Source organism: Triticum aestivum, chromosome 3D (assembly GCF_018294505.1).
Source record: "Triticum aestivum cultivar Chinese Spring chromosome 3D, IWGSC CS RefSeq v2.1, whole genome shotgun sequence".
Lineage (NCBI taxonomy): Eukaryota > Viridiplantae > Streptophyta > Magnoliopsida > Poales > Poaceae > Triticum > Triticum aestivum.
Genome location: NC_057802.1, coordinates 489,600,963 through 489,620,981, shown reverse-complemented (window position 1 = coordinate 489,620,981; position 20,019 = coordinate 489,600,963). Strand labels below are relative to the sequence as shown.

Sequence of the window (20,019 nt, the reverse complement as noted above, 5' to 3'; positions counted from 1 at the left end):
GAAGTATGGTGGTACTGAACTATGTGTTTTTCCGTTATGATAAGTAATGGAAAGGGGTTGTGCCCGGTTCAAAAAAAACATGTCTATTTTATTCATATATATTGTGCATTTTTCATATATAACAGGATTTTTTTATACACGTGTAAATTTTCAAACACATAACTAATTTAAAAAATATATGTATTGTTGCTTAATTTTTTTCATGCACATTTTACATTTTTTGCATACATAAGGAACATTCTTTCATGCATATTTAATATTTTACAAATATATGTTCTACTTGTTTTTCGTACATATTAAACATTTTTAACCATATGATGAAAAGACCCATAGATTGGAACCTTAGATTTTTTTTAACCATAAAATATTTATATTTTTCCTTATTTCAGCTTATTTCATGTTTATAGTCTGATTATTTACTTTTCCATTTTCTATTTTTTCCTTCTTATTTTTCACTTTTGTTTTGTTTCTTTTTCTCTGTTCGCTTTTCAAGTATTCAAGCTTTTTTTAATGAGATACATGAACACTTTTTTGAGCATGTGGATATTTTTCTAAGGTTCATATATTCAAGATATGTCTCTGCGTACAATACTTCAAAAATAATTTAGAGACCGGAGGAGGAACATTCGTAGATCAATCATGCAGAAGGGTCTGAACTGGAATCGAACGAGTCACAAAAAAAAAAAGAACGAGTAAAGAGATCCAGACAAAGTTGTGGTAGTGTTTGGAGAGATTTGGGAGAACGAAGAAGAAGAAAGGAGGAAGAATTACCTCCTGCCCCGGCCTCTTGGGTGGCGTGGTACTTAGATCTTCCTGTGCTCCAATAGTAGTGTAGTCGCATGCGTTGCGTGACCCCGTTGTCCTGAGATCGGCGTTCTGCGAAGGCTACCTCATCACCTTGCATCATTCGGCCGTATAGCTTGTTTGGCTGTTGCTTTATATATATAACGAGGACAAGGCCTACTAATACACTCACTGCAAAAGGAAGATACAACTACTAGTACGTGATGCAAGCAACAACTTTGTTAACGTTTTCATAAGCCGGCAGGAGTGTGCTTTCACTTAACACATCCCCTAAGGCCACCTAGCACATTGTACGCAGCATTCCCTTCCCTTCACTGACGGGAAGGAATGGACTCTGGCGTGCTCCTGCCTCCGGGTGAGCCGTCGACCACCAGCAAACCCGGCGGATGGCCAGCAGCACTCTTCCTGATAGGTACGGTACGCCTCCATCTGAATTCAACTCTCAAGCAGTCAAGTTCCACTGACCACGGCTAGCTGTTCCCCCGCGCCATGGCCATGGCCCTGCAGCGGTGGAGTTCGTGGAGCGCGTCGGGTTCTACGGCGTGCAGGGCAACCTGATCACGTACCTCACCGGCCCGCTGGGTCTGTCCACCGCGGCGGCCGCGGCCGGGGTGAACGCCTGGGCCGGGACGGCGTCGATGCTGCCGCTTCTCGGCGCGCTGGCCGCCGACTCCTGGATTGGCCGGTACCGGGCCATCGTGGCCGCCGGCGTGCTCTACCTCGTGGTTGGTGAACCCGCTCTCAATTCTTGACGTTTTGTGTGTCTTTTAGCTCCCTCCACGATCGTCCATTTGCCGTCTGTTTCATTTCTGAAATATTATAGGATGGAATGGTAGGTTTAGCATCGTTTTCTTAATTTCCAGTGCGTGTGACATCACTGCTACGTCGCTTTATGCGCGAACATGATGTTAATCATTTGTGTTGTCGAATGGATCTTTACACAAGGGATTTAGGATCACGGTGGCATCTTTATATGACGAAATTGGATCTGTTCCTAAAATCTTAGGCCTAAAATGACAAAAACATACGCTTGTCCTGAAATCGACATGGTCTGAACCTAGTTATTCAGTTCATTACAGTTCAGTGAATAATTGTACATACCAACAGCTCAATATAGCAGAAATTATGTTGTGGACAGAGCTTCGGGATGCTGACGGTGTCATCCATGGTACCACCACGTCAACCTCAACCAGCGGCATCGCCGCCGGCGTCCCCTCCCCGCGCGGCGTTCTTCTACGCCACGATCTACGTGGTGGCGCTGGCGCAGGGCTTCCACAAGCCCAATGCGCAGGCCCTCGGCGCGGACCAATTCCCCCGGAGCTCCCCCGACAGCATCGCGTCCCGTAGCTCTTTCTTCAACTGGCTCCACTTCTCCATGTCGTGGGGCTTCATTGTCGCCGTCGTCGCGCTGAGCTACGTGCAGGACAACGTCGGCTGGGCCGCCGGGTTCGGCGCGTCCTGGGCGATGATGCTCGTGTCCCTGTCCATGTTCTTGCTTGGCACGGGCACGTACCGTATCGCAGAGCAGCCACGCGACCGCCGTGCTCTCGCACGGCTCACGGAAAAGTTGGCAGCCACGGCGCGTACATGGACTGACAGGGTCTTCCGTCGCAGCGCCGCCATGGACGATGAATGGTAAGTTCGATGCCCACTTATGCTGCCACGCTGGAGATGTCATTACTGTGATTAACCTACGCTTATGCCAGTGCAGTTTACTGAGGCCAAAAGAGCAGGAAGGCAAGGGGGTCATGGTGAAGCTGCTTCCGATATGGATGACCAGCGTCGTGTATGCAATGGTGATCGTGCAGGTGTCCACTCTGTTCACCAAGCAGGGCAGCACCATGGACCGGCGCATCGGCGCGACCACAGGCCTAGTCGTGCCTCCGGCGGCGCTACAGAGCTTCGTCGGCCTCGCCATCATCGCCTCCGTCCCCATCTACGACCGCGCCTTCGTGCCCCTCGCGAGGCGCGTGACCAAGCATCCCTCCGGGATCACCATGCTCCAGCGCATTGGCGCCGGCATGGCCATCGCGTCCGTCGCCATGGCCGTCGCGGCGCTCGTGGAGGCGGCGCGCCTCCGCGCGGCGAGGGACGCCGGCCTGGTCGACAGTCCGGGGGTGACGGTGCCGATGAGCCTGTGGTGGATGGTGCCGCAGTACGTGCTGCTCGGCCTCGCCAACGTGTTCACCATGGTGGGCCTGGAGGAGTTCTTCTACGACCAGGTGCCCGACGCGCTCCGGAGCGTCGGGCTCGCGCTCTGCATGAGCATCATGGGCGTGGGGAACTACGCCAGCGGCGTGCTCGTGTCGGCGGTCGACTGGGCGACGATGCGCACGGGGGAGAGCTGGTTCTCGGACAACCTCAACCGTGCGCACCTCGACTACTTCTACTGGGCTCTGGCCGGGGTCGCCGCGCTGGAGGTGCTCGTTTTCTTGTATTTTTCCACGAGATACGTCTACACTAACAAACGCGAGCTTGTAATGTAGAAATGCATCTCGGCCCGGAAGAAACAACCGATCTGCATCTCATACTTCACTTCACGGAACATTTCTTGATCTGTACTGCATTCTAATAGGGCAGCGATCTGCGCCGGCGCACGGGCTCAACTGTTGGGCCGGTCGAGCCCCAGCCGTCCGATGCGGTTAGTGTGAACCGTCAGATCTGCGCGCGAGTCTGTACCGAACGAACCGTTGCAGCAAAAAAGAACATGTTTGTTGCAACCGTGCTACGACCCGCCACAACGAGGAAAACAGGGGAGCTGGATCCCCCCTCCTCCCCCCTCCCCCCGTCTGCCCGTCCCCGACCCGCGGCGGCCGGACCCGCCGTTTTTTTGGTTCCCCGCGACCGAATCATCTCGAGGAGGGGCTCCCCCATCTATCAAGCGGCCTTGGACTTGCTTCAACCATGTCTTACATCCGTAATGACCTCCTCGCCGCCATGGATTTGGGTCGAGCTCCGCTGCCGTTCATGGCCGAAGTCCCCTGAGGCGGCAAGACCCTGGTGGTAGTGGACCGGTGCTGCAACGGTACTACAACCCTGGTGTGGTCTTCCAAGATGCAGCATGGCATGGCCGGGATGAAATTGATTTGGTATGAATTCCAATTGCAAACCCTAGATCCTTTCGTTCACAATAAAATGTTGCAACCTTTGATTTCAATTGATGGGCATGAGATTAAAAAAGAGATGCTGTCAACATACTTGTGTTTGATTTTTGTGTAGTATTTCTGATATGTTGTCAATTAATGCTAGTAAGATGTTTTTTCCTGCTGTCTGCTAGTAAAATGTTACAAGTATGTGTTGCACTTGCTACATACTACTTGCTGAATGTTACATGCTACGTCCTAAAATGCTGTATGCAGGAATTGTTTTGGAATTGTGATTGACATGCTGCGTCCACTTTTTTTGTTCGCGCTTTTTGCATGTTTTTTCACGCAGCAAAATAAAAATTGACTTGGACGTGATTTTGTTGCAGAATGTTGCTGTCGAGCCATCAATTTTCCCTGATGATGATCTGCAAAATGTTGCACACCAAGAAGAAGTGGATGGCATTGATCTAAATGATACTCCGGGAACTGACAGTGATGATTCCTTGCAGCTGAACACGGATGGTGCAGCTCCAAATCATGGAAATGCCCATGTGGCCAGTGACAATGCCAATAGAAATGTTGCAACACTTGTTGGGGGAAATGGGCAGGAGAGCTATATTCTGCTCTATGCAGTCCGTATCCACCTGCGCACGGGAAGCCCCTGCCCCTCCGGCCGCCATGGCGGCCGCGGTGGTCGGTCAGCGGCGGCGGCCGTTGTCACAACCTAGCATATGTGCGAGAACAAAAAAAATCCCGTAGTTCGTGGAGGAACAAAAAATCCTAATTCCAATCCCAAATCCCTAGCCACCAGAAGCATCAAATCCTCCACCCCGCCCCCACCCTCGGCCCGTGGGAACACCACCCTGCTCCCTCCATCGACCCGTGGGAACACCACCCCGTCCCCATCTGCGCCGACGCCGGCGGCGGCCCACGGGAACACAAACGACAACCCCGGCACCATAACCCTAATGCCAATGGGGGAGGGGGAGACAACAACCAAAGGTAGAGCACGAGGGGAGAGTTACCATCCGCCGGGGGGGGGGGGGGGGGGAGGAGGGGGCGCATAGATCGCCGGAGAATCAAGATCCGTCCTGGGCCGCCGCCGCCGCTCCTCATCTCCAGGCACCAACGACCTCGTCGCCAAACACAGCCGCCCTGCCTCCTCGCACCGAAATGCCTTCCCCGTGCGGTTGCAGCAAAAACTGGGAAAGGAATAGTAAAAAATATATGGGTCTGGTAACACGTGACGCACACAGCGTCTTTGGATAAAAAAGATCCAACGCGCGGAGCGCGACCGGCGCAACGGTTCGGCCGGCGTCCCGGCCACAAACATTTCCCTTCTAATAATAATAATACAAAAATAGTTACTGATTTGATTTAGACAGGCCCATCTTAATCACGCGAGCCACATGGTACTAATAAATATACGTACTACCACCGTGGGCAGCTGTCTACTCCGGCCAGGTACGCCCCGCAGACGGGACAAACTGTATAGATCACGCACCGGCGCACCTCCGGCCGGTAGCCAAGGCGCGAAGCAATGGAGGAGTCAGGCGGGCCCCTCTCACGTTCAGGCGCACGTCGCAACGGCCGCGGCGGCTGGGGCGCCGCGCTCTTCATCGTCGGTAATCTCGCCGGCCATTCACCGCGTTGACTTGCCATGGATGATGTATGAAGTCTGAACTGCCATGTCTGCTCCGTACGTGCAGTCGTCGGCTTCTTGGAGCGCATCGGGTTCATGGGCGTGGGGGGCAACCTGATCACGTACCTGACCGGCCCGCTGGGCATGTCCACCGCGGCCGCCGCCGCCGGCGTGAACGCCTGGTCCGGGACCGTGCTGGTGCTGCCACTCGTGGGCGCGCTCGCCGCCGACTCGCGCCTCGGGCGGTACCGGGCGGTCCTACTCGCCGGCGTGCTCTACCTGCTGGTCAGTGCTAGCACAAACTCCGCTCCCTTCTCTGTTCCAAGCATCATATTCATATCCACGACGTGCCTTGATTCCATTGTCATTGCGCGGTAGGTAGTCGTGTGGTGGAGGTGGCTATGATTCACTCTTGCCGTAGAATTTCGCGCGACGAATTGATTCTGGCAAGGTCTACTTCAATCGCCGTCACGAAATTGATTCACTGTCGCCTCATACAATGGTACAACAACAACAACAACAAAATTCTGAATCGACGCTCTCATTGAGATTCCAGAATCCAGACCTGGGCAATTGGAAGGGGACGGACAGATCAGCAGCCATCCATGTGATGAGTCTGAACTAGGAAAGTAATCAAGCCGTGCAGTTTAAGTTATAGTAGTCCCTCCATTTTAAAATGTAGTGCGCCCGCTCTTTTCGAGATTCAAGTTTAATCGTAAATTTAACCAACGAGACCAAGAGTGGCGGAAGCAAAAATTATATCACTGAATATATCACTGAATTCGTATTTTTTAAAAGCATGGGCACATTACATTTTGAAATAAAGGAAGTAACACGCAATACGCGCACACACGGAGCGCGCGCACACACACTGGTTCACGGGTATGACAACAACATCAGTTGGACGTCCCAGTCCACTCCCACGAGTACCAGCGCAAACAGTGCGATGTCGAGATGGCCCCATCTGTGAATCACCCAAGTTCGTAGTGGCCGGAGGCGTGGGGGTGGTGGAGATTTCATTTTTTTGGTCACCAGGGTGGCGAACGGCGGGTTCCGGCGACCCGGAATTGGAGGAGGTATCACATAGAAAAAAGGAGAAAGATTTTTTTAAGGAGAGACATATGCGGTCACTTAAAAATGAGAGAGTTGAGCTGGGTTTTGAACAATTTTTTTTAACCACGGTACAAAAGCAAGCGTGCATATATACACGCATAAACTCACCCGTATAAGCACGCATACATATACGCTATCTTATGAGCATTTTCAATAGACTGAGCTGCATATCATCTTAAAATTTTGAAAAGTTAACCATTGTTCTTTGAGGATTATGCTACACGGTTAACTCCTTAAAATACTCTTTTTGAACAGTTAAAAGTTTTTAGGGATTGGCTAGAGATGTTTTGCTTTTGACTTTTAAGTTGTTGCAGTTTGCACACTCGTTTGTAACGTTTTCGCGTGCATATTTGACATCGCGTTTACTAATGTTGATGTCTGATGATGAGCAGAGCCTGGGAATGCTGACGGTCTCATCCATGCTGCAAACGCGACAACTTCGTCCCGCCGACTGCCATGACACAACCACCACCTGCTCGCCGCCGCCCTCGACGTCATCATCACCTGCTCAGCTCGGCTTCTTCTACACCGCGCTCTACCTGCTAGCGCTGGCGCAAGGCTTCCACAAGCCGTGCTCGGAGGCCCTGGGCGCGGACCAGTTCGATTCCAGCGCGGGCGCGTCCCGGAGCTCCTACTTCAACTGGTTCCACTTCTCCATCTCGTGGGGCTACGCCATTGCGGCGACCGCGGTCACCTACGTCGAAGAGAACGTCGGCTGGACGGTAGGGTTCGCCGTGTGCTGGGCAATCATGGTGGTGTACCTCGCTGTCTTCTTGCTTGGCAAGCGGACGTACCAGGTAGAGCATCCCATGGACGGCAGTTCCTTTGGGCGGCTCGCCGAGAAGCTCGTCTTTTCTCGACCTGATGCCACCATTGACACCCAACGGTGAGCGCCTGGGAGTGCAAATTGACCTGTTGACTGGCAGATGGCATCACAGTGAGTAATGGCGGTTGTGTCTACTTGTGCAGGCTTTTGGAGACAAATCAGGACGGGTTCCTCGTTAAGCTGCTTCCTATCTGGTTGTCAAGCTTAGTGTTTGCCGCGTGCATCTCGCAGATCACCACCCTGTTCACCAAGCAGGGCAGCACGATGGACCGGCGCCTAGGCGGGGCCACGGGCCTCGTCCTGCCGCCTGCGGCGCTGCAGTGCTGCATCAGCTTCACATTCATCGCCCTGGTCCCTGTCTATGACCGCGCCATTGTACCCTTCGTGAGGCACCTCACCGGTCACCCCCGGGGCATCACCATGCTCCAGCGCATCGGCGCCGGGATGGTCACGTCGTGCATCACCATGGCCGTCGCGGCGCTCGTGGAAGCCAAGCGCCTCCGCGTTGCCAAGGACGCGGGCCTGCTCGACCGGCCGGACGTGGCGGTGCCGATGAGCCTATGCTGGCTGGTACCGCAGTACGTCCTTATCGGCCTCGCGGAGGTGTTCAGCTACATCGGATTGGAGGAGTTCTTCTACGACCAGGTGCCGGACGCGCTCCGCAGCGTGGGGCTGGCGCTTTGTCTGAGCATCTTCGGCGTGGGGAGCTACGCCAGCGGCATGCTCGTGTGGGCGATCGACTGGGCCACGACGAGGGGCGGGGGAGAGAGCTGGTTCTCCGACAACCTCAACCGTGCGCACCTCGATTACTTCTATTGGATCCTGGCTGGCCTCGGCACTTTAGAGGTGGTCGTGTTCTTGTACTTTGCAAAACAATATGCCTACCGACACAAACCTGAGTAATGATCCGTACGTCCTCCATCAGTTTCACGAGTATTTGGCATTTTCCCACCGACGCCTAATAGCATGTACCCTTCGTTAGGCGTTGTTTAAAAAAAAATACTCAATTACACTAGTGGGGTAAACGGTTACTTTGGTATTAAAAGTTGCGGTATACATAGTGGGCTAAACAGTTAATTTGATGTTAAAAATTGCGGTATAAATCAAAGTGGTAAAACTTGGCTCGGATGTGCACATACTTTGCTTACTGTGTTTGTATACAGAAAATCTGCACTGACTAGGCATGTGAGGCCGGCTGTCAGCCACGGGACACGGAGAAGGGCCGTGTGGCCTGATTTTTTCGACAAACTCCTTGGATTTTCTTCTTCCTCACAAAAGCCCTTGTGGATGTGGCATTTTTTTTACCAATGACTAACACTGAAGGTATACTCCACCCTTCTGTTGGAATGACTTGTATAGATAACTTTTGGAGGCTTGCAAAATTCATAATTCATAAAAAAAATCATTTTTAAAAATTCAGAAAGAAATACAGATATATATGGAAGCATAATGCACATGTGTGTAAATTTTCAGAACAAATACATTATAATGTGGGCTGTGAAAAAAAACCAAGGGCTTTTCAACACATGATACATTACGTCTTCGAAGTCCATGATTTTTTTGTACATGTCACATTTTAAGGTATTTCATCTTGAATTGCAAACACATATACATTTCATCCTTGTATACTTGCATATTTTAATCAGTTTTTCTTTAACATAAAAGGTTTGATTTTTATTTTATTTTCCAAAAAAATTGGCTTCATGGAGTCCAGTCACCAGAACGCCCCACTGGATAACTAGGCTATACGTATTGAACGAGGACGCATGTCGAGCTTAAATGGGTTACAGATGGTGCGACCCATTTTGCACACACTATTTTTTAAGATATTTGTAAAACATTAATGAAAATTATGTCCGTGTGTCATAAATGTTATAGATACGGATGACAATTGGTAATAAATATTTTTAAATATACACCCATTTATTTCATAAAATTATTTAGTCAATATGTACATTTAAATGTATATTAAATAAAATTAATGAATAAAAAATATACACTCGTGGCTTATATTTAAGTTATAAAAAATGATGCATACAAACATGTACTAAATATTTATGAATATTTGTACACATGCGTTATATTAAAAAAAGATAATTTAAATATTAGACAAGATTGAATATTCATGTCAACGATTAAATCTTAAATTATGAATATTTTTAAATATAATAATATTGAAATATACAAATGTGCATATAATTATTGAAATGATTGTATAATTAAATAATATTTTGAATTGTATTATATACATATTTAAAATTTTCAAACATTTTCATAATTCAAAAAATATCAAAATACATAAATATTTTTAAATATACACCCCAGGGCCGGGATCTGTTGAGGACAGGCAGCAGCGAAAAGAGAGGATGGGGCACCCCACACCACCCCCGCCGGTAAGGATCAGATCCGTTGAGCCAAAAGGGCGGACGCCACCTTCCACGTAAGATCTTGCTCTTGGCCCTTAATCATTTCCTGTTTGTGATTTGTCGAAATCGAATTGTTTTGTCTGTGGACGGTGATTCGTAGCTACATTTCAGTCCGATTTCTCGCGGCAAGGTTCCAGGTCACATCACGCCATGATATATTTTATGGTATTCAGTTTTAGAATTTGTCCGTCGAAGTCATCAAACGTGATCCATGTATCGGTCCGCAGGTCGGTCCGGATACGATTCCTCCAGTAAACCAAAGACAAACGCGGGTAGGCTTCCTAGAGTCCGGACCAATTCCATGCCCGCTTCTGACCGACCCAGCCCATCAAAAAACCCGTCACCGCCCCTCCCACACTTTTCTTTCGATGCACGTGCTGCTTACTGCACCGCATTCATGCTGACCCAGAGCACGCGGAGGCCGGCATTGATGCCACGATGCGACCGGAGAGAGAGAGGGCGGTGCTGACCGACGTGACCTCTCGGCAGCCGCCGCTTCAATACGGACGCAGGTTCCCGAGGAACCAACTCCGGCCGCTGCGCCGCATTGAAGCGGACCGCCCCTTCGCTTGGGCCTCGTCGCGGCTATTTAAACCATGCGCCGGAGATGCACCACCCCTTTCCTCGAGCACTGGCCCCCTTTCCTCCCCATCTTCACGCCCGAGCCCCTCCCTCTTCCTCTTCGACACAAGCTCCGGCGATGCTGAAGTCGTGGTGCTCCGCACCCGCAGGCGGAGTAGGCGAAAGCTCCTCCTCCGATGGTTCTTGGCGTCGCGGAAGCGCTCTCCCGGCCCGCCAGCGTCCATGGAGGCCGGCTCCTCCGCCAAGGAGGAGATCGTCATATCCTCCGGTGACGAGGAGGACTAGGCGCCGCCGCAACAGCCGCATGAGCCACCGCAGCAGCCGCCCCGACTCCTCAAGGAGGCCGCTCTGGCGGACGAAGATTTCGTCCGTCAGATCGAGATAATGACGGAGCGGTCGCTCCGTTACATGGGGCCGTCGCCGCCATCGCCAATGTGCGTGAAGGAGGAGCTGCTGTCCCTATTGCGCCACCGCGTCAAGCCCAAGTCGGCATCCACGCTCCTGCCAGTGAAGGAGGAGACGGCCTCGCCCTGCACATCCGCGGCGTCCAGATCGGACGCCGCATGAAGGAGGAGCCAGCCTCGTCCCTGCACCATCGCGGCGTCCAGATCGGATGTCGCGTGAAGGAGGAGTATGCGTTCCCGCCACGCAGTCGGTACAGCCGCATCAATGCGTCGTTCCCGCCGCGCGCGGACATCGCCTCGTTGTCAAGGAGGAGTTGTTGCCCGCGATCAAGAAGGCGCTGGGCCGCCTCCTCCATAATTGAGCTTACGTGAGTTGCCGCTTCCATCCCACTTTGAGGGCGTTTGGTCACTTGTGAGTAGTAGCCGACATACTTGTTTACTTTCCCTTGAATGATCCCCCATCGATGTTGGAGAGATGCCACATTGTGGGTGGTCGCGATAGGATGCGGTTCCACATAATCCTTTTATTCATGGTACTCCTTTCAAATCTTCTCCCAATACGTGTTCGCATTTTGCCCGGTGTCGCATGTTGGATCCATTTTGTGGCCAACCAAGCTTTGACCAACATGATGTCCTCATATCTTGAGACTACCGGACCTCTTACCTTCGCCGTCTTGGTCTTCTTCTACTTCTTGCTCGGATTGAGATCGGATGTTGTCCCAACTTCAAATGCGGTGGTGCCCTCCAATTCGTACTCCATTCCGGTCGGATCTTCATTGTCTTTGATCAAGTTCGACATGTACGCCTCCTACATGATCGTGGTTTGCAAGCATTCATCATGTGCGAAATGAACTAGTGGTTTATGCACAAATATGATCGGACAGGAGCAAAGAAAATGTACTGACTCTTGTTCGGTCATTCCATCGAACATGTCAAGCGCAGCCCGAGTGCCGCTGGTGCCCGTGCTCATCCGCGCCCGAACGAGCTGCGGCGAGTCACATACATCCATTGTCAGGTTGTGCGTCGGTGGAAAAGATGTTCGGAATAGCCTAGCCGGCCGTCGAATCCTCCTTTGTCTCAACTCTCAACGACGTCGGACGGCGTAATCCGCGTCGCCGCTCGGATGGAAAGGGTGTGCGTGCCGGGCGCGGCGGGGGAGACAGCTGCTCGACCATGTCTGAACCTCCCTGCGCCGCCGCCTCCCTCTCTCGCTGTCGCCGCCGCCGTATCTTCCGGGCGACGTTCTCCGCCTTGCAAGACGGAGCCGAGGAAGGGACGGTGACGGATGAGGCAGACTGCGTCTCCGTCGCGGCGGTCGAGGTCGTGCTGGATGACATCTACGACGGCAGGTCGGGGCCGGTGGTGAGGATGGGAGGGGGAGGGTGGCGGACGGCGAGGGCTCTGGCGCGAGAAAGGTTGGAGGGCGGCGGAAGGACGAGGAAGGGTTTAGTGGATTTGGTACAATTTACGGTGGGGTCGGGCTGTCGGGTACGACGTGATGGGCGTGCCTAGACGCCACATGTCCGTCCCATATTTAGGCTAGATATGAGGGGTGCCGATCAGTCCAGGTGTTTGAGGCCCATTTAAGGCGTTTGTCCAGGTCAAAATTTCGCGAACGGATAGAGTATGGGGCGACTTTGAGGTGCGTGTAGTAGATGCTCTAATATAACATACAATCGTTCTTCTACTCATCGATCGAGCCTTCCCACTGCAGGGTTCCCAATCCTTATTGGGACACCGACCATGTTATGGCCTGGAGGCATTTCCGTTTGCCTACACCAGTCTACGTCAGAGTGGATCGTTCAGGGGTGTATCACTCATATCCAGAGCTGCCAGGTCGGCCGTTTCAGAGCTTTCATGCAATTGCAAGTGCTCTCCATACCTATGCTCGTGGCAGTAGCACTGACACGTAATGTTCTGAGCTCTCTCTTTTTCTTTCTCTCTCTCAAAAAAAAAAAATCTCTTACCTTCTGTGAAGAACGTAACATCTATTAATCGTATGCTCTGTCTGATCTAAAATTAGGTCCAAGGAAACAAAAAAGGAGCGTCTCATACGTGAATCTCTTGAGTGGTCAGATGGCACGAGGAAGGTCGCCACAAGTTCGAAAATAGCTGAGAGGGAAACTGAGAATGTGCAGACTGGTTAAAGCTTTACTGGACAAGAAGCACGACGATGAGGTTCCTTCTCTCTCCATCCCGCTCGCCCTCACTCTGTCGTCCCACTACCAGGATTGCCGTATTTTATTGCTAATGCTTTGTGCATGCAACGTTACTGATCCAACCCACGCTCATTCTAGGGTTTCGAGTATGAACTCAAAGATATTGTGCATTGGCAATCAATCTGCGAAGGTCCCAATGCATGGTACTATCATCTCAATATCAGTATGAAAACTAAAGGAGCTGATGATGATGTGGGCAGTGTCAACCAATTCTTCGCTGAAGTCACACTTGATCAGAGCGATACGCCAGGATATTTTCTCAGCAGTTTCTGCAGAATTGACCCTAACAGCACGGGTAGTGTACACTCTTATCTTAAATTAAGCATTTTTTGGAATACTGATTGAAATTAGCTGTTAGATATAGGTCAGAACATTGCGGCAGGATATTTTCTCAACAATTTCTGCGGGGTTTAACCCTGACGGCAAGGGTAGTATACACTCTTATCTTAATTAAGCAGTTTTGGAATACTGTTTGAAATTAGCTGATAGATATAATTGTGAATGCGTTTCTGGTTTATTGTGGAGCTGTTACTATTGACTGTTTGCCCATTGTGCCATCTTCCACCATACATAACTTTATTTTTGTAATATCGCAATCGAACTGGTTCACGCACAGCCAGTTGTATGTGCTGCAATCAAGCATTTTTTTGCCACTTATTCAGCTATTCTCGTGTATCTGAGCCAGGCTGGTTATCTTGCACTTAAATGACAAATCTCACTCATGTCTTCCTTTAGATGTTCACTGCCATGGTTGTACGAACAATGGAAGTATTCATCTGAAGCACCCCCCTACTCATTTTGATTGCGGGCACACTGATCTCTCCCTTGGTTATGATGCATGTAACGATGAGGTGTGTCGCGATGCCCAAAACAAGGTATGGTAATATATATATATATATATATATATATATATATATATATATATATATATATATATATATATATATACATATATATACATATATAATAGCTTGTGTTTTAGTATCTTCAGTGTTACTTACCTGTGGTCCATCTTTTGCAGTTGCATATTTGTTTTGCTGCGCCAACGTTAATTATGTGTTTTTTCCTCGGGTGCAGGAAGACGGCGATGAAGAAGAAGAACTGAGAGAAGAGGAGGAAAGGATAAGAGAGTCCTTTGATGTAATGCTGTAAATTGTGTGGTAAAGAACCATTTTGTGGGAAATTGATTGACCGGCTGTTGACTAATTATTTCTTGTGTGTTTATCTTTTGAAGTACCTTGACGATGTGGAATTTATGGAGAAACTCCGCAAGAAACGTGCTGAGCTCTTAGCCTTACATTCCAAAAACCAGGTTTGAGTCCCAATCTCCTTCAATTTGTTAGTAGTTGTATGTTTGTAAAGTTTTTCTGCGGTTCGCTGGTGTTTGTATCTCCTAAAATTTGTTAGCTCTTAGCCAAATCTGTTTGTGTTTGAAACCGGTCTGCTATTTGTTTTTCTTTGCTCTGTTTAGTTGTGCCATGTACAAGATTAGTGGTGCCGTTGCATGTTTTTGTTTAGATGAATCCATATACTCGTTGACCGTGCTGAGAAAAGTAGTGTTGCTGCTGTGATTTCGGAACGTGAACCACTGTGTAATAAAGAACCCTAGTTGGTCTGTAATAGGACTGGAATAGAACATCTCGGTCGACTACCACTCCCTCCGTTCCCAATTAGTTGACGCAGATTTGTACTAAATATGCGTCAACTAATTTGGAACAGAGGGAGTATATTGCGACTATATTTTTCGCCATCAGCTAAGCCTTTGAAATGTCAGTATGTCAATATTCCCCAATTCTCTATCTCTGATGTCTTATGGAGGCATTGCCCGTGTGTGAAAGTGTTGAATATGTGACATTGCTGTAAAGTCATTTAAATATTCAAATTTTGTGTTCTTTACTAGTTCTATCCTTGCTGCCATCTTGTAGGAGGATGAAGAAAGGGCCTGTAAAGACTGAAGAGTGGCGATGTCCCTGCTTATCACATGTTTTCACTTATGTCGGTAATTTGAACTCGGTGAAGCTTGCGAGTAATTGTTGTTTGTGAACTTGTTACCAAGTTAAACACTTTAGCTATTATGACGTGTGATGTCATGTGTGAAGAAGGCTCTGGAAGACGGGTTAACAGCCCAACCCCACGTCTCGGACGAGAAAACAGCGGCACAAACTGTAGAAACATCCAGTTGCAAATGGGGGCCCTCCCCCTCTCGACTCCCCCCTAGCACCGTCTCCCCAGGAGGCTGCCTAGGCGGCGCAAGCCCCTTTTCTCTTCGTCCACTCCCCCCCCCCACGCCGCCGCCGGCAGGCGCCCCCGTATCTGGTCGGGGGGGGGGGGGGGGGGGGGTTGGCGGCGGTGGGACCTCCCATACCCGCGCGCGGTTCCCGTCCTGGGGCAGAGGACGATGGCGTTTCGGCGATCGACGGCGGGCGCGGTGGTGGCGCTGTCTGACGCCCCTAAAATTAATGGTGCACTAAACATCCGCGCAGCATGCATGATCAAGATCAGTGACTCATGGTATAATATAACAACACAACTCTATGACTCAAGTATAAACAAAGAAATAGTATATTAAAAGCCCTCCAACTAGGAATCCAGGAATAAATGCGAGCACCAGGACTTGAACCCTGGTGGGCTGGGGATACCATAATCCCTCTAACCATTCAACCACAGGTTGGTTCGCATCGGCTATGATCCAACCCACGCTCATTCTAGGGTTTCGAGTATGAACTCAAAGATATTGTGCATTGGCAATCAATCTGCGAAGGTCCCAATGCATGGCACTATCATCTCAATATCACTATGAAAACTAAAGGAGCTGATGATGATGTGGGCAGTGTCAATCAATTCTTCGCCGAAGTCACACTTGATCAGAGCGATACGCCAGGATATTTTCTCAGCAGTTTCTGCAGAATTGACCCTAACAGCAAGGGTAGTGTACACTCTTATCTTAAATTAAGCATTTTTTGGAATACTGTTTGAAATTAGCTGTTAGATATAGGTCAGAACATTGCGGCAGGATATTTTCTCAACAATTTCTGTGGGGTTTAACCCTGATGGCAAGGGTAGTACACACTCTTATCTTATTTAAGCAGTTTTGGAATACTATTTGAAATTAGCTAATAGATATAATTGTGAATGCGTTTCTTGTTTATTGTGGAGCTGTTACTGTTGACTGTTTGCCCATTGTGCCATCTTCTACCATACATAGCTTTATGTTTGTAATATCACAATCGAACTGGTTCACACACAGCCAGTTGTATGTGCTGCTGCAATCATGCATTTTTTTGCCACGTATTCAACTATTCTCGTGTATCTGAGCCAGGCTGGTTATCATGTACTTAAATGACAAATCTCACTCGTGTCTTCCTTTAGATGTTCACTGCCATGGTTGTACGAACAATGTAAGTATTCATCTGAAGCACCCCCCTACTCATTTTGATTGCGGCCACACTGATCTCTCCCTTGGTTATGATACATGTACCGACGAGGTGTGTCGCGACGCCCAAAACAAGGTACGGTAATATATATAATAGCTAGTGTTTTAGTATCTTCAGTGTTACTTACCTGTGGTCCATCTTTTGCAGTTGCATATTTGTTTTGCTGCGCCAACGTCAATTATGTGTTTTTTCCTGGGGTGCAGGAAGACGACGATGAAGAAGAAGAACTGAGAGAAGAGGAGGAAAGGATAAGAGAGTCCTTTGATGTAATGCCATAAATTGTGTGGTAAAGAACCATTTTGTGGGAAATTGATTGATCCGTTGACTAATTATTTCTTGTGTGTTTATCTTCTGAAGTACCTTGACGACATCGAATTTATGGAGAAACTCCGCAAGAAACGTACCGAGCTCTTAGCCTTACATTCCAAAATCCAGGTTCGAGTCTCAATCTCCTTAAATTTGTTAGTAGTTGTATGTTGGTCAAGTTTTTGTGCGGCTCACTCGTGTTTGTATCTCCTAAAATTTGTTAGGTCTTAGCCAAATCTGTTTGGTGTTTGAAACTGGTATGCTATTTGTTTTTCTTTGCTCCGTTTAGTTGTGCCATGTACAAGATTAGTGGTGCCGTTGCATGTTTTTGTTTAGATGACTCCATATACTCGTTGACCGTGCTGAGAAAAGTAGTGTTGCTGCTGTGATTTCGGAACGTGAACCATTGTGTAATCAAGAACCCTAGTTGGTCGGTAACAGAACTGGAATAGAACATCACAGTCCAGTATCACTGCCTCCGTTCCAAATTAGTTGATGCAGATTTGTACTAAATATGCGTCAACTAATTTAGAACGGAGGGAGTATATTGTGACTATTTTTTGCCATCACCCAAACCTTTGAAATGTCAGTATGTCAGTCTTCCCCACTTCTATATCTCTGATGTCTTGTGAAGGCACTGCCCGTGTGCGAAACTGTTGAATATGTGACATCGCTGTAAAGTCATTTAAATATTCAAATTTTGTGTTCTTTACTAGTTCTATCATTGCTGCCATCTTGTAGGAAGATGAAGAAACGGCCTGTAAAGACTGAAGAGTGGAGATGTCCCTGCTTATTATCACATGTTTTCATTTATGTCAGTAATTTGAACTCAATGGAGCTTGCGAGTAATTGTTGTTTGTGAACTTGTTACCAAGTTAAACACTTTAGCTATTATGAAGTTTGTGTGCTGTCATGAGTGAAGAAGGCTGGAAGACGGGTTAACAACCTAACCCCACGTCTCGGACGAGAAAACAACAGCACGAACCCTAGAAACATCCAGTTGCAAATGGGGGCCCTCCCCCTCTCGACTCCGCCCTAGCACCGTCTCCCCAGGAGGCGGCCGGGGTGGCGCGAGCCCCTTTTCTCTTCGTCCACCCTCCCCACCCCCACGCCGCCGCCGGTAGGCGCCCCCGGATTTGGTCGGGGTGGTGTTGGTGGTGGCGGGACCTCCCATACCCGCGCGCGGTTCCCCGTCCCAGGGCAGAGGACGGCGGCGGTGAAGCTCGGACGGTGTCGTTCCGGCGACCTAGAGACGGTGGCCGGCGGCGGGCGCGGTGGTGGCGCTGTGTGACACCCCCGAAGACTCGCGGTATAATATCACAACACAACTTTACGTCTCAAATATAAGGCCGCTGCTAGGCGTAAACCGGTTGATGGCAGGGACTTTTAAACCACCTTGCCAGACGTTGATTTCCTTCAATTAGGGCCGCTTGATCTCTGGACCATAACTTCCATCCCAAATACCCATCTCTCCCCAGCGACTCCAGCCAGCCATCAGATATGCACAGCATCTTCGTTTCCAAGGTTGCGGCAGCCCCGTCACCGGTCCTCTCACAGGAAAACGCGACGAGCTAGCTCGCCATGCGCTGGGTTGTAACAGTGACGTTGCTGCGACCATCCTTGAAGCACCGGCAATGCTCCGGCGGGCCGGCAATGCTCCAACACAACACCGGTGATGCTTCGTTGCAGCACCGGTGATGCTCCGACGGCTCGAACGATGCCGCATTGCAGCAACGCGATGCTCCGTCGGATTCGACGATGCTGCATCACAGCACCAGTGACGCTCCGACGGCCCGAACGATGCTCCATTGCAGCAACGCCGATGCCCCGACGGCCCCGACGATGCTCCGTCGCAGCACCGGTGATGCTCGGACGGTCCGAACGATGCTCCATTGCAGGAACGGCGATGCTCCGACGGCCTCGACGATGCTCCATTGCTGGAACGGCGATGCTCCGACGGCCTCGACGATGCTCCCTCGCAGCACCGGTGATGCCCCGACGACCTGAAGACGCTCCATAACAACACCGGTGATGCTCCGCAAAACTCATTGAAGCATGTCTCTTTGCATGTTCGCGAGCATCAATGCCATCATGGCACGCCTCGTTGTTATGGTCGTCGAAGCATTTGCTTTGTCATGGTCGTTGAAGCATTTGCGCAATCGTCAACATCGTCGTGGTCTTCAAAGCATCGCCTCGTTGCTTGGCAGCGGTCGTCAACGCTGTCATGTCATGCCTCTTAGCCCTAGTCGTTGGCATTGTCGTGGCCGTCGAAGTCATCATGGTCATGGAAGCATTGCAATGGCCATTGAAGTACGCCCGTCGTCGTGCCCGTCGAAGCATTTCCGCAGTCGTCAGCATCATCGTGGTCGTCGAAGCATCGCCACGATCATAGAAGCATGCCTCGTTGCATGGCCACGGTCGTCGACGCGGTAATGGCATGTCCCGTTGCCCTAGTCGTTGAAGCATTGTCGTGGCAGTCAAAGTCATCATGATCATGGAAGCATTGCCATTGAAGCGAGCCCGCCGTCGTGGTCGTCGAAGCATCGCCACGACCATTGAAGCATGCCTAGTTGCATCGCCGTGGTCGTCAACGTCGGCATGACATGCCTCGTCGCCCTAGTCATTGAAGCAGTGTCGTGGCTGTCGAAGTCGTCATAGTCATGGAGGTATTGCCACGACCATTGAAGCACGCCCGTTGACACGGTCGTTGAAGCATTGTCGCGGCCGTCAATGGTCGTCGAAGCTGTAAGCGAGTCTAACTACCTCTACATGCCGTTGTAGTCTCTAACAAAATATCCCTAGTCTTTAGCTAGTTAGCTACTCTATAGGGAGGTTGTTAGCCACAATTGAGTCTGCACGTTCGTGCCTTGTAACAGTATATGTACCGACCGCATGATCAATGAACCTCTCGTGTTGCATCCTATTCCTTCTCTCTTACGGAAGCATTGCCACAACAAATTGAAGCACGCCTCACAACCATGGCTTGACCGTCAACGCCGTCGGGACATGCCTTGTCGCCGTGGTCGTGGAAGCGTCGTCGTGGCCATTGCAGCACGCCTCACAAGCAACCTCTTAACATCCATCCAGTGCATGTTGGCGCACGGCTTAGCAGCTTGCCGGAAAGGGAGGCGCTTAGGTAGAGAGAGAGGGAGCGGAGGGGATCCAGTGCGAGGACAC

At 49.9% G+C, this 20,019-nt stretch overlaps 2 protein-coding genes across 2 annotated transcripts; both read left to right on the top strand.

Moving 5' to 3' along the window:
- The first annotated feature begins 1,131 nt into the window (after positions 1–1,131).
- LOC123076393 (protein NRT1/ PTR FAMILY 5.10) lies at positions 1,132–3,360 on the top strand. The gene is made up of 4 exons (XM_044498670.1): positions 1,132–1,216; positions 1,312–1,529; positions 1,943–2,439; positions 2,516–3,360. Exons 1-4 carry the CDS (start codon positions 1,132–1,134, stop codon positions 3,288–3,290), a joined length of 1,575 nt encoding a protein of 524 aa, XP_044354605.1. The 3' UTR covers positions 3,291–3,360.
- Positions 3,361–5,347: 1,987 nt separating this feature from the next.
- Positions 5,348–8,415, top strand: LOC123079913 (protein NRT1/ PTR FAMILY 5.10). The gene is made up of 4 exons (XM_044502744.1): positions 5,348–5,515; positions 5,600–5,817; positions 7,038–7,531; positions 7,615–8,415. The coding sequence occupies exons 1-4, from the start codon at positions 5,431–5,433 to the stop codon at positions 8,372–8,374; spliced, it is 1,557 nt and encodes a 518-aa protein (XP_044358679.1). The 5' UTR covers positions 5,348–5,430; the 3' UTR covers positions 8,375–8,415.
- The last annotated feature ends 11,604 nt before the right edge of the window (positions 8,416–20,019 follow it).

Bases quoted from the DNA above. Each gene is read 5' to 3' on its own strand.
- LOC123076393 (XM_044498670.1), top strand. From the start codon at position 1,132: ATGGACTCTGGCGTGCTCCTGCCTCCGGGTGAGCCGTCGACCACCAGC. The intron at 1,217-1,311 runs GTACGGTACGCC...ATGGCCCTGCAG, and splicing joins AGCAGCACTCTTCCTGATAG to CGGTGGAGTTCGTGGAGCGC. The intron at 1,530-1,942 runs GTTGGTGAACCC...TGTTGTGGACAG, and splicing joins CCGGCGTGCTCTACCTCGTG to AGCTTCGGGATGCTGACGGT.
- LOC123079913 (XM_044502744.1), top strand. From the start codon at position 5,431: ATGGAGGAGTCAGGCGGGCCCCTCTCACGTTCAGGCGCACGTCGCAAC. The intron at 5,818-7,037 runs GTCAGTGCTAGC...GATGATGAGCAG, and splicing joins CCGGCGTGCTCTACCTGCTG to AGCCTGGGAATGCTGACGGT. The intron at 7,532-7,614 runs GTGAGCGCCTGG...CTACTTGTGCAG, and splicing joins GCCACCATTGACACCCAACG to GCTTTTGGAGACAAATCAGG.